Source organism: Symphodus melops (genome assembly GCF_947650265.1).
Source record: "Symphodus melops genome assembly, chromosome: 1".
Lineage (NCBI taxonomy): Eukaryota > Metazoa > Chordata > Actinopteri > Labriformes > Labridae > Symphodus > Symphodus melops.
The window spans coordinates 22,217,496-22,230,993 of NC_136691.1; the positions used below are offsets into that span (position 1 = coordinate 22,217,496).

General features: G+C 45.4%; 1 protein-coding gene across 3 annotated transcripts in view; it reads left to right on the forward strand.

The window, feature by feature from the left end:
* The window catches only part of cdk19 (cyclin dependent kinase 19), a 62,494-nt gene continuing 48,996 nt past the window's right edge, over positions 1-13,498 (forward strand). For all 3 annotated transcript variants that reach the window (XR_013780509.1, XM_079360534.1, XM_079360535.1), the window contains exons 1-2: positions 1-523; positions 5,584-5,659. Coding sequence is in view for 2 of the 3 variants with exons in the window: in XM_079360534.1 (XP_079216660.1) it covers positions 396-523; positions 5,584-5,659 (204 nt within the window). In the remaining variant the exon portion in view is untranslated. The remainder of the gene's footprint in view (positions 524-5,583; positions 5,660-13,498) is intronic.

The window sequence follows — 13,498 nt, forward strand, 5'->3', positions numbered from 1 at the left end:
CTTTGACACTTTAATCTTGTGGGCTGTAAATCAATAAAATATTTCTTTAAATACTGTAAAGTGTGTATTTCAAATGAACGATCCGAAGCACCGCTGGCTGCATGTTTCATGAGTACGCAAAGTGCAACAAACCGCAGAGAGAAACGCGGCTTGTAGTCCCATACGTCTGGATTTACGAGCTGGCGAACAGCGGCGCCATCGCGAGAGAACTACATTACCCAGCGGCCCCTGCGCACCAATTAGAAACGTCAACGAGCCAGTGAACATTAAGCGGAGCAGACCAAAATCCCAAACAAGGAAATGGTGGGGGAATAAAACGAGCAGATTATTTAATTAATGCATGTAATAATTAATATTTTATTTTATTGTAAATTAAGGCGTATTTATGGGTTGAAATGGATTACGACTTCAAAACAAAGCTGGCGGCCGAGAGAGAGAGAGTAGAAGATCTGTTCGAATATGAAGGTTGCAAAGTGGGTCGAGGCACCTACGGGCACGTTTATAAAGCTAAGCGCAAAGACGGGTAAGATCACCGTGAACCTTATTGTTGGTTTGTTGGTGCGGACGTGAAAGTGGCTGCAGGATGCGTGTTGTGAACACATACACCTCCGATGTGTTAGATTTGAATCTCCCTGAAGCGATAACCCGTGTGTCTCTGTGTTTTTGTTTTCATGTAACGCACTCAGTCACTCACCATGGTCTCCCTCCTCCTCCTCCTCCTCCTCCTCTTCCCCCCCCTGTCTCACCCTCAGCCCCCCCAAAACAACAGTAAAGTACTAATGTTTAATTTCTGAACAGTCTCGTGTTTAGCTCCTCGCCAGCTTGATCTGAATATATTTGAATGGAGGACACGTGTCGTCATTCAACGCGATGGTGACACAACCCCCCCCCCATCTTTAACACTATGCTCTGCAAAACTTTTTGAAACGCTCACAGTTCAGTGTAATCTGTTTGCTCTGTACACATCAAGCATGTGACTGTTTGGCATGTGTGCATAATCTGCTCTACTGTTCGTGCACTTTCAGCAGCCTCATATTCACTGAAACTCACCGAAACTTTGCTGCAAAACGTGCAGCTGCATGTCAAGTCTAATTTATAAAATGATTACTATTTTTATTATTAAAATTATACAGGTTTCTATTTGTATCCCTGCACAGGTTTTGTCAATTGTTCTTTGTATGGGTCTGATTTTTAAATGTACAGGTTCAAGTGTGAGCTCATCAATCTTTGTTTGGCTAAATATTCCAATGAGCAGGTGTAGAAATAATGAATGTATCATGTAATGTGTGTCTTGTAAGTTGCTTCTGGATGCTTTGAACTTCTCTCTTGATCAATAAAGTATCTACTGCTTTTACAGGCCGCCTTTCTTTAGCTGCCGCTAACGTCTCACATCTCAGGTACACATTTCCTCATTTCCACTGTGAAGGGCCGTTCATACCAAGAGTTTGCATACGAGTTTCTAAGGACTTTAAATCGTGACTTAGTACAGCTCCTTCAAGTCCTCAAAGAATTTAACGAAGGAGATGTTTATGTTGCAAAACTTCATCATAAATGGGGATTGAGAGTAAGTGAAATGTGTGTGAACAAACTTCAGGACAGCCCTGCATAAGTCAGTGACACAGGGGGGGGCAGAACAAAACCTGTGGACACGCCCTGCATGTTGGGAGTGAAGCATGCTGGGTAGTTGGTTAAAATGGACTTGTTCTCATCAGACGCTCTGTGGCAGGTTGTTGTGAGGACGTATCCCATCACGGGGAAGCACGGGGCCGCTCTTCTTTTTTCAAATGAAAACAACCAACGTGAATGACAAACGTAGTGGTTTCCAGACCTCTTGTTCGTCCTAGAACAGACTCGTGGGTTTTTGTAGCTAGTAAAGCTTGGATGTGATCATTTAAATGAGTTTTCCTTTGGAAGGAGACACACAGTGAGCTGACAGTTTGGAAGATAAGCTGAGAACGTGGCCTTCTGGGAGTCTCGTGCATGAAGAGCTTGATTTCTTTTCAGTCTGTTTACACTCGGCCCATTTACATCCTGGCTGTTGGTTAAAAGCATGTTATAGATATTAGTGCGTGTAATCCTCATCCTGGATCAGTGTTTGTGCCTATAATGACTGTATCACTGGCACTGTGTATCTGCCAGATCTGATAAGCCCCCCCTCCATGATTTATTCATTTAGTGCTTTTGTCATAAAATGATGTGCTTAAAGAATCTTTTAATGATGAGTTAGAGGGATGGAGCCGGATGTTTGTAACGACCAGCGGTGATTAAAGTGGTTATTACAGCTTCACACATAATTATAGGAACAGTTCCCTGCATCATTGGGTCCACCTGTCGGAGGGAGGGGGGGAGCCCCCCTCAGACGGAGCGTCAGACGGACCCCTTCAGACGGAGCGTCTGAGGTTGTCAAAATTCAACTTGCACATATTAAACAGCATCCTGTCTTCAACAACGTCAGTAATGTTTTTGATTTCTCTCTGAAATGCGGCTTTTTTCCGCGGAGCTCAAAGGAAGGCGGGTGAGGATTGGCTGGTTGAACCTCTCCTCGCTGACTCGCTGAGCTGCGGCCGGTGTCTGATTGTTTTGACCTCGACAACACGGGATCATAGAGGTGTGATGTCAGGTCAGAAGGTGAACACGGGGAGTGGAGCAGCAATACCTGCGAACACTTCAGGTCTCAGTCACGCTCGCGGTGTCTCGTAGAGTCTGTCAGCGTGAGTTTCCTCTGATGTGTTGTTGATGAAGGTGAATCACAGAGGCAGGTAATGACCAGGACGGTGCTCTGACTACAATGGAGGTAAACTACACCTGAGATTGTTCCGCTTAGAAACAGTCCTTTGAAAAAGGAGCCGAACAGGTTAGTGTTACCCAGACACACAGTTTATGAAATAACTTCACTTTAACACTGCGATGCATTGCTCAGGTTCATAACGTGTAGCACTGGGTTGTTTCTGTCTTTGGAAAAATAAACGATGAAGCTTTAAATATGGAGCGCTGTGCTGCGTGTGTTCTCCAGACTGTGAGCTTTATTCACAGCAGGAAACCAGCTTCTAACATGTCTCTGGTCTAAATCATCAACAGGTGAACACCCAAACACAGTTTAGTATCAGTATCACAGACACCTGTTGTACACTTTTTCAGGATGAGCTGCATGTGTGAACGGTCACATGTTTCACTCAGGGGAATTTACCTGGTGCAAGTGGGAGGGGCTGGTGACGTTTACCTCCTGTGATTGGTGGAGGACCATGTGTGCACACGACACGAGGCGATCTCTTTGATTGAACAGCTGCAGATGGTCATTCTTTAAGCAGGGTGCGTGTTGTTTTGTCTTTAATTCATCAATAATGTCTCCACCCTTTGCTTTGGTCCTTTGCTCAGCAAGTCGAATTCCTTATATGTGTAAATTTACCTGCCAATAGAAAGCGATTCTGCCCAGCCGGCCTTCCTCTCTGACAGGAAGAGTCTCCCGCTCTGATGTGTGAACAGCCAGGTCAGGAGGATTTCTGGGAGCACATGTGTGAAAACAGCTCAAGTGTCTGACAACATCACAGAAAAGATCCCTGCAAACGTAGCTTTGTGATTCGGTGAGATCGACGTCGCTAACTTTAATAACAATCATTTGACCACAGCCTCAATCTGTCTTTGTTTTTTGTGGCTTCAGCTCCAAAATAGACTTCAGACTCTCTGCGTGCTAACCAAGCGTCTCTGGGATGTTTATGGCGAGGGTATTTCAGACAGTCCCCTATATGCATCCTCAGACCACAGTGTCCTAAATTTAAGAGGGACATGACAGGACTGTGTGGAAACCGCTGTGATGTAATCGCAGAGGTCGGCGCTGGCATTCCTGGCACTCGCTAACCGAAGAGAGTGGTATTCAATGAGCCAACAGTCGCCTGTCGGGTGTTGTTTGTGTGGCGGACCATCAGCTCTGTGTTTGCTGGTGAGTCCATCTGTCATGGATCCATCTGCAGCTGATCGAGCTGTTCTAGAGGTGGGAGAGTCCTCTGATTGGCTGTTCAGCCTGGTGGTGATTTCAGACTGAAAACGCAAAAACCTTTATTGCTTCACAACGGCAGAGGAAAAAACAACATTACTCTTGGTGTAGAGAGAGAATTTAGTTAGATTCAAAGACAGTGCACACTGCCAACGTTTTAAAAGACACGTTCATTCACTGAGACGTATCCGCAGATTCAATTCAGATGTAATATGTCTGCTGACAGTACGCACAGCCAAACGTTTGTTTTTATAGTGGTCTTCATGCTGTCTCAGCCTATCTTTAAGCCAACAGGCAGAGAGCTGAGGAGGGTTTTAAACCGTGACGTCGCACCTGCGTGTTAATGATGTCAGCTCTGTGTCTATTTTTGAAGAACTTATCCTTCAGCCAATCAAAACAGATGAGTTATCTAAAAACTACAGTGAGTGCCGATCGAGCCTTTCTGTTTTTTGAACCAGGCTGTAAACACGTCTGCTGTAAAAACAGGCCTTTTTTTTGAATGGGTGTGTATGTGACTTCCTGTGTTTCTGTAGCCAGCCTCTAGTGGACACTCCAGGAACTGCAGGATTTTACTTAACCTTTCACACTCAGCTCTTCATTTCACTCTGCAGACTGATTATTTGGTCTACAGCTGCCTGAGTTACTTAGTTGGTTTATTGTGTATAGTTTGACTCCTGTTTCCAATCTCTGTCCTAAAATGCTAAATCCACAAGCCGGAGGTCCATGAACAGAATAAGTGATGTATAAACATTATGGAGACAAGCTAATGGATGACAGCTTGTCCTATCATTTTTTTTTTACTGCAGCCGAGTGGGTGATTACGTGAATGTGACTGAATTCATACGAGGAGGAGTAGCTCACACAAGATTAAATGTTGTTTTGATCATCTGTGCAGCTCAATTAGTCTCAGAGACGAGTGCCCGAGAGCCCCCGGTGAATCCACAGCCATCTCCCATGCAAATCAGGGTTTGATCTGAGCACCGTGAGGACCTGCCCGACGTGTGTGGGCTGCTCGCTGAATCCAGTCGTTATTGGATGCCGTCCACAGATTGTGTTTGTCTTAATCATGCCTTTTAGGAGTGCTTTGAAAGCAGGTGGAGTTTTCTTTTCTCTCGAATCTTGTCCAGTACTCCCTCTTAGGATGTGTTTCATGAGCCCGGGAACATTGCTTATCTTATTAATCAATATTTGGAGGCTGAATGTGTTCTCCCCTGCAGGCTCTCATTTCCCTTATTAGCTCTTTCATCAACAGATGTAATTCGCAGGGGCGAGTGACTTCCCCTGCAAATGCCAGACAGTAAAAAGCCGAGCTGTGCAGCCGGGGCCGAGCGTCTGTCTCTGCATGTAGGGTGAAAATCATGTCGAGCTGTGAGAGAGGCAACAACAGAGCACTCCTGCTGGGAACGGAAGGGCTCTGAGGGGCATTATGGATACCTCTAATGGCAGGGATTCTCTCTCTTCTCTATCCTCTCCTTCCTGTGAAAACACTTCCTGATGTGATAAACAAAAGGCCCGTGCAGGAGTCCTTCAGCAGTAAAAGCAGCCTTACCTCCGAGTAACGTTGGTCCCATTCTCTCTGTTTATCTCCACAGGAAAGATGAGAAGGAGTACGCACTGAAACAAATCGAAGGCACTGGAATATCGATGTCTGCCTGCAGGGAAATCGCTGTAAGTTTTATTCTGATTTTATTGCTCTTTGTTTGGTTTCCCGTGCTTTAGATGCTTGTTGAAAACGTCACGCCAACCTGCTTGAGAAGAGCACGCAGCAGTCTGTGAGCAGGGGGGATTTGTTTAGCCTAGCTTAACATAAGGAACTACAGCCTAATGATCCACACACAGTCTCCTCTGACCTCTTTCTTATTTTAGACTTCTGAAAAACTCACTTCCTGTTTCTCACTTCCCCTTTAGGAAGTATGTGGAGTTTATTCCCTTTATTTAACAAACTAAACAATTGAAACACAAACTCTACATGTGCATCCATGAATTAAATGTCTCTGTGGTCGTCCTCGCAGCTGCTGCAGGTTTGAATCCGATCTTGGCCCATAGCTGCATGTCACCCCCCATCCGCTCCTCCAGGGGCGTGTCCAGAGGGGGCCCTCCATAGAAATGTGATTTGCCACCTCAGGTACCACCCCAAAAATCCAAGCTGTGCAGGAGTTTGCACTTCTTGAAGTACTTTAAATTGTGACTTTGAACAGAATCTTCTTCTGTGTCATTTAAACATTAGCCCCCCCCCCCCCCCCCCCCACACACACACACACACACACAGTCACATTTCCTGTCTCTCTTCAGCTGTTCTGTCAAATTAAGGCCTCAAAAATACCTAAAAAAAAAACTGAAGTCTAAAACCTTAACAAGGCTTTAGAGGGAGGATTGGTCTTTTTCTTGGTCACTGAAAGCGGACGTTTGTGATTGTTTTGAATGTGAAATCAGACTTGTTTCATGACACTTAACTAAACATCTAAAGTAAATAAAGCCCATTTGATCTGTTTTCGTGAACCATTCATAAGACTGGTTTGGACTCCATTGGGGTCTCTACAGTATTTGCTGCTGCCACTGAGCAGACACATGAAGAATGTGGCCCCTCTGACAGGCTGCTGGCCTGTTATGTAAGGCTTCTCTGGTTTCCAGTCTAACGTGGTCACCTGGAGGGGGGCTATGATGGGCCATATGGGGCAAACACTGTCAGTGACACTGTGCAAACACTCGCACTAACACTGAGCAAACTTTCTGTACTGTAGCTCAGAGGAAAACTGTCATGACCCCCGAGCTGCACGTTAACTTTTCAGCTACATTCACTGACCGACTCAGTGTCTTCTGTGAAATGAGTCAGCCCTTAACCACGAGGTGTGCACGTGGTCACAGCCAATGTTAAAGACTAGGGATTAAAAATCGATCCAACGGTGTCGAGGTTCAAGTCGGTTCTCTGAAAAATGAATCGCAGTAACATTGTGAGGCGTCAGCAGCTGTAGAGTGGAGGAGCTTGGTTGTGTTAAGCAGGCAGTGGAAGCATTTTAGCTTCAAATATTACAACAGAAAATCATCTTCTCGTGTCACAGCAACCGTTTATTTATCTGCATTCTTCCTCGTCCTCTTCCTGTTTGCCCTTTTAGGAATGACGGATACAGACTACCGCCGCCTGCTGGCACGGAGAGGTATTTCCTCTTTTGTATTCGTAGACCGTACGTGGTCGTTGGCTATCAGCTGTTTTTGGCTATTTTTAAAAAAAATTACGTCTTGCCTCAGGAGACCGCCCCCCCCAGTCTGACAGGGGCAGTCTCCCACTGTGAGGTGAACATGTGATCCACCAGGTCAGGAGAATATCTGGAGCTGGCTGCGGTGTCTTGGTTCACCTCGTCAGCTGAGATTAGCTTTGCTACGAGCTTACTGCTCTCATCAGTCGGTTAAGCTGTCGTCACGGAGATACCAGACACAAAGATAGATTTTATAAATGTGAAAAAGAGTAGAGAGAATCCTCCTCTAACATCAGTATGGTGTCCTGGAGTACGTATGTGATAAAGTGACACCACTCGTATTCATTTGCGTGTGCATCATGGTGGAGGAAGATGGGCGGTACGGGAGGCGTCGGCCCCCCACTGGCACGCCATTCGCCTCCGCACAAGCCGCTCAACTACATGGACACATGATACTGACCTTGAGCTACATGCCTCTGACTGACAGCTCTTCCAGTCTAATATTGGCATCATTGCACACGGAGGAACGTCGGCTCCATCACGGCGGGAAACTTCTTTAAGCAACGTTCGGTGGCGGTTGTCTCTGAGGTGGAATTATAAACAGAAGAGTCATCACGTGGGAAATAAAAAGGCGTGGAGATTAAAACAGCAGGGCTGCAGATCAACTTGTCTTTTTAAAGCTGATTACAATTCTTGATTTCCTTTAAAGGAACAGTCTGTAGCTTTTTCCTGAAAGTGAAATGTAGACTTAAAGAAATGCTGCTCAGTCATCCCTGTGTCTGCAGAGACTCTGGTGCGTTTCCTTCAGCCAATTACAAGCGTGCGGATGAGGATTAGGTACAACTCAGAGGTTGGATGTGATTCAAACTGGCGAACATGTCGGACGTGGACGTAGCCGCGAAGAAGAGAAAACATGATGAGCAGATAAAGCATGATCTGAAACAAAGGTGAACCTCAGGTTAACTGTTCCAGCTGACGCAGAGTAAGTCCTGTTGGACAGGCAGGCGACAAGCACCAGCGGCTCGCTTGTGTTAGCGTGCGGTAGCTTGCAGTGTAGCTAACAAACACACTGGAGGCTGGGCTCAATTTGAACATTTCTTCTGACTCGATGCTTTCGTGACATGGTGACGATAAAATACATAAAAAGGAGGCTGCTGGATTTTGTTTTATTTTTTGTCTGACATGCACACTGATGACCTTTTCTTTTTTTTTGTGAGATTTTTTAAAAATGATTATCATTGATGTTTAAACATCTTCATTTGCAATAAGGAAGAAAGAGAGAAAAAATACATGTGAAGCCAAAGACAGCAGAAGAGAGACAATTCAGACGAATGACATTTTCTGATGATGAGTGTTTGGTTAACATCTGATGGTAAAATAGGGACTCTTGTGTCGGCTGATGAAGCGACCCAACACTGCACTCCACAATGGATGAAACCTTGTATTGAACGTGTTCATGAGATTAAAGCTTCATCTCAAGCCCATTTACAACTGAAGGCCAGAGTGTGAAGAGTAAAGATGATGCAGCAGCGTCTGTCTGAGGAAACAAACATGCCTCTGAGACGAGGGGCAGTCATGTGATGGATACACAAAGTTCATGCAAAAACGCTCCTCCACATTCCTGTATCAGCGACATCACAGGCAGCCAGCAGGAAAGGGGTCAAAGGTCAGAGACGGAGCACAGCGAGTGTCTGATCACACATCAGCCAACATGTGTTGAGCTCTGTGGTCCGTATCAGATATCATTCAGTGAACACTATCAGGTGAATGTGATGAACATATGCAGCAGGTCTGAGGCAGGAGTGTCTTTGCTCAGCGTATAAGAGAGGCCTTCCCCTCCACTCAACAGCTGGTGATACAGATACATTTCTACTGAGACAATAAAACTGTTTCAGACCTGTGTTTCTGCGACACTCTTCATCTTTGTTGAGCTGCAGTCCGAGCTTCCACTCCTCTCTCTCTCTTTGTCCAGAATCTAGACTCCCGCCATTTAATGTTGATAAAAACAGCAACAACGTGACTTTAAACTTTAAAAAAGGACGATGACTGCAGACTGCAGACGGGGGGCGACAGGTATCAAAAACTAGAGCGACGGGTGAACGTATCGAGGCACAGTCCTCGCGTGTGCCGCCCGGGTTCTCATCCGGCCTGCGGCATCTCTCCCACCTTCTGACCCTGTCCACTGTCCTCCTCTACAATAAAGGCTTTAAAACGCCCAAAATAAATTGTTAAAAAAAAAAAAAAAAACTACTGCAGGAGCGACGATGTCCTCTGTGTGTCAGGGCCTCGAGAGGTTTTCACATGATGTCAATGTAAATGGTAAATGGTAAATGGACTTGAGCTTGTATAGCGCTTTTCTAGTCTTCCGACTACTCAAAGCGCTTCTTACACCGCAGATCACACCTACCCATTCACACTGATGGGCTGGATATAGGCCCATCAAGTAACTATCCATTCATACACCCCAGACGCAGCAGGGGGAGCAATTTGGTTAAGTGTCTTGCCCAAGGACACATCGGACATGTTGCTCGCAGGAGCTGGGGATCGAACCCTCAACCTTCCGATTGAGGGGCGACGACTCTACCAACTGAGCCACAGCCGCCCATGTAAGATCATGTGATGCTTCATTTTCAGAGTTCTGTGTTTGTGAATGAATTTAAAACCACTCAGAATGTCTTTAGATGTTCTTATGATCGATCTCACCGACTCATCGGCTGACATGCTGCTGCAGACTTTACTGCGCGTCACTTGACTTCCCTGCATTCATAGCAGACACCTGTTTCCTCGTTCAGCACTCAGCGACGGAGCCATTGATGAGAGGAAGTGTGCCAGCGTTGCTCCGCCTCCACACTGAGCCTCTGTTTGTGTTTGCATAGACTTATTATACATAGAGCAGATCTAATTGGATGTTTTCATGGTTTCTTCACCTTCAGAGGAACCTGCAAACAAGACTCGTAAAAAAGTCTGTTACCTTATGCAACAGTGAAACCACAAGAATGTCATCATGGCCTGTTTAGACGAGTTAAGTGGTCACGTGTGAAGCTGTAACGTGACCACAGGAGAAATCTGACAGGTTTGTAATTTGTTGGATCCGTTTGTCGAGTGTGGGCGCCGCCATGAGCAGCCGTACACATCAAACAACACGCTGCTTCTGAGGATGACTTGTTGTTCGGTCTGTTTCGTCTTAATGTTGATGAAGTCATGTACCTGGAGGACGCCTGCGGTGGATATGGGGGGGTGGGGGGGGTTACAGATGAAGACCCCTCAGGTGGTCTCACTCACATTTCATGAATCTGTTTTAAAGAAAGTCCTTTACACACCTCTGTAATGGTTTTTTTAGGTCACACAGTGATGGTGAGGCTGCTGAGTGAAACGCCTCCATATTCACGTGCTGACGAAACCTGGTCGAAGCGACCTGAAGCTGAGGGGGCGGGGCTTATTTTGTCAATTAGAACAAACCTGTGAAGACAATATGTCAAGTATAACCACGTTGACTCAGATTAACGATGAGTCATAACTCGATGAGCACATTTATTTAGAATCATTTAACCTCTCTTTACGACAACATTGGCGACTGAGTCGAAGGTGTTAGCCTGTTAGCTTAGCACGCCGTCATGCGGTCTGTCTTAAAGCTTTTTTAACATACTCACACTCAGGCCTCTTTCAGAGCCGCACAAGACCAAACAAACCTGTGGGAACTAAACAGGGTGCAGCTTTGTTTGGAGAGTGCCGTACCAGGTCCTGCTAACAAAGAGAGATGGGATTGAGTAAATCCTTTATGAGTAACAGGTCCAGGAAATGAAGATTTACCATTTCTGTTACCATATGAGGAAGTATTTGACCACTCAAGGCATCATGTGTAGGACAGCAGGAGACAAGATGAGACAGGATGAGGGAGCCTGAGCTGAATCAGAGTCCTTTCCTCGTTCACTAAACTCTGGAGGGTTTGTCTCGATGTGGCCTGAACTCCTGGTGACACATTTATTAGATAAGCTCCGTTTTGTGGTACAAATCAGTTAATTCAAATGAGATCAGTGTGAAGAGAAGTGAGGCTGAAGTAAATCTGCAGGAATTCTTCTCAAAGGCTTCATTAATGTTGAACTTGGTGTGTAAAATTCATTGGAAACGCTCTGGTGGTGTTGACCTTTGAGGGGGACTGAAAGCCGGGAGACCACCGTGGACGAGGCTCTCGTGTCGTAGCTCGTCGCTCCGCTCTTTATACGTTTCAATGCATTGTATAAAGTGCTTCAGTAAAATGCAGGTCATGTGACTGGAGTTTCTAGCATGATTTACTTTAAAGATGATTTTGGCCCACCGGTCCATCGCGACCCGTCGGCCTTTGTTTTAGCCGATTGATGAACGTCAGAGCAGGAGAAGAAACATGGAAGCTCCTCTTCTGTTCGTGTTTCGTTAATAAAAGGTGATGAACTGACAGCGCCAGGGCCGCTTTCGACTTTTTATCCAACATTATTCTGGATACCAGTGTTAGACGTGTTTCAAGTACAACTTTTTGGCCAAGATACACCGCGATGTGCACGGACGCCACAGGTGGCCTCTGTGTGTCAGGACTTTAACATTACACCCCCGAGGAATCACTACACGTGTCTTAAGGCTTTGTGACAGCAATAACTTTCCCACAGTCCGATGTTGTGTGCGTCTCAGCGAGCGTCAGATCTCCTTCCTGTTCATCAAACTCTCTCTCTGGAGCTTCCAGCAGCTTCTCCTTTGAACAGGGTGGAGCACTGAGAGTCCAGAAACTCCAGTCTGGACTGAGTCATAACCTGTCCGCTGATGAGTCAGACCCGTCGGTACACACTGAGTCAGAGCAGGTGACTTTTTTTTCGTGTCTTTTATTCACACACAGAATGACCTGCTTGGAGTCCAGACCTCTTACTTGTTATTGTGTCTCCACCACGAACAGAAGAGCGAAACAAGCGCCTCTTTCTTGATGCTCTGATGATGGCACAGTAGGCTCTGTCATAGAAGTCCGCCCCGCAGAAAACTCAAATAAGACGTGTTTTGTCACGGTGTTTTTCGCTGCATTCTTTTGCAGAATAATAAACTCGCAGCATGACAGCGTCTCCTGGGGCCATCAGTAACAAATATTTTCCTCTCTTGGTTTTCTGAAAAAGTGAATGCTGAGAAACAATCAGTGTCTGTTGCTATCGACTCGTTCTGATTCAGACAAAGAGCTGCAGTGTTGTGATTCAGCTTCTTAGAGACGTGGCTATGGGAAGCATGGTGTCATATTAAGAGACTGTGTGAGGCTGCTGGAGCGTTGGATTGTCTCCTTTCTGTTCCCTGTTCTGTTTACTCCTTCCTTTCTTTTCATTCGGTTCAAGGTCAATTGTGTTCTCAGCCAACTCGAGGGAAACCCAGACATGACAGACTGAGACGTGAGCTGAAACATGTCCGTGGAGAGATAATCAAATGTAATCACACCAAAACAGAGTCTCAGCAGCTGCTTTCACACATGCACTCTTGAAGATATCTCGATATTCGTCTGGTTCGGCTCCAGGTTTCTCTTAGAGGAAGTTTTTTTTATCTTTGCTAAATGTTGCTCGCTGCTCATGATGGGCTGATTTTGGGTCTTTGCAGATAAGCTCTTTTAGCTGATCTCTTGTGTTGGTGTTGTTGTTCTGTTGAACTACACCGAGCACTGACAAAAAGGAAAATATTCTCTTTATAGCATCGTATAGCAGACTCACGTCTTACAGGACCTCAGGAGGCAGTGTGCATGTGTGAACAACCATGCCAGCAGAATATCTAGAGCAGGGCTCCAACCTTTCTTCATCTGAGAGCTGCTTTGATCAAATGACAGTGGCCACGAACTCCATCATCACATCACAAGTAGAGCTGCAGCTATCGAATATTTTAGTAATCAAGTATTCTATCGAATATCCTGTCGATTAATCGAGTAATCGAATAAATCATACTTTTGCTTAATTAAGGTTTAACTCGTCTTGGGTCGTCCCTACAAACCTGCTTCTTTGCAGTTACCGTGGCAACGCCTGCTTGTTACAGCCAACCACCTCTGCTCTACAGCTGCTGACACTCACCATATTACTGACAGGGTCCCAAATTCACTTTCTGATTCACTGGTCAAGACGGCAGGTAAATTAAAAATACAGGCCAGACATGTTTTAATGGCTGACATAACAAACACTGTTTTGTGTAGCCTACACATCTGTTACAGTACATTTAATTGAGAAAGCATTATGTTCTGTTGAATCAATCACAGAATCAATCATTATGTCAGATCAGGAGATTGAGAAACTTTAAATATATATTTGCTAAATTATTATTCCACAAA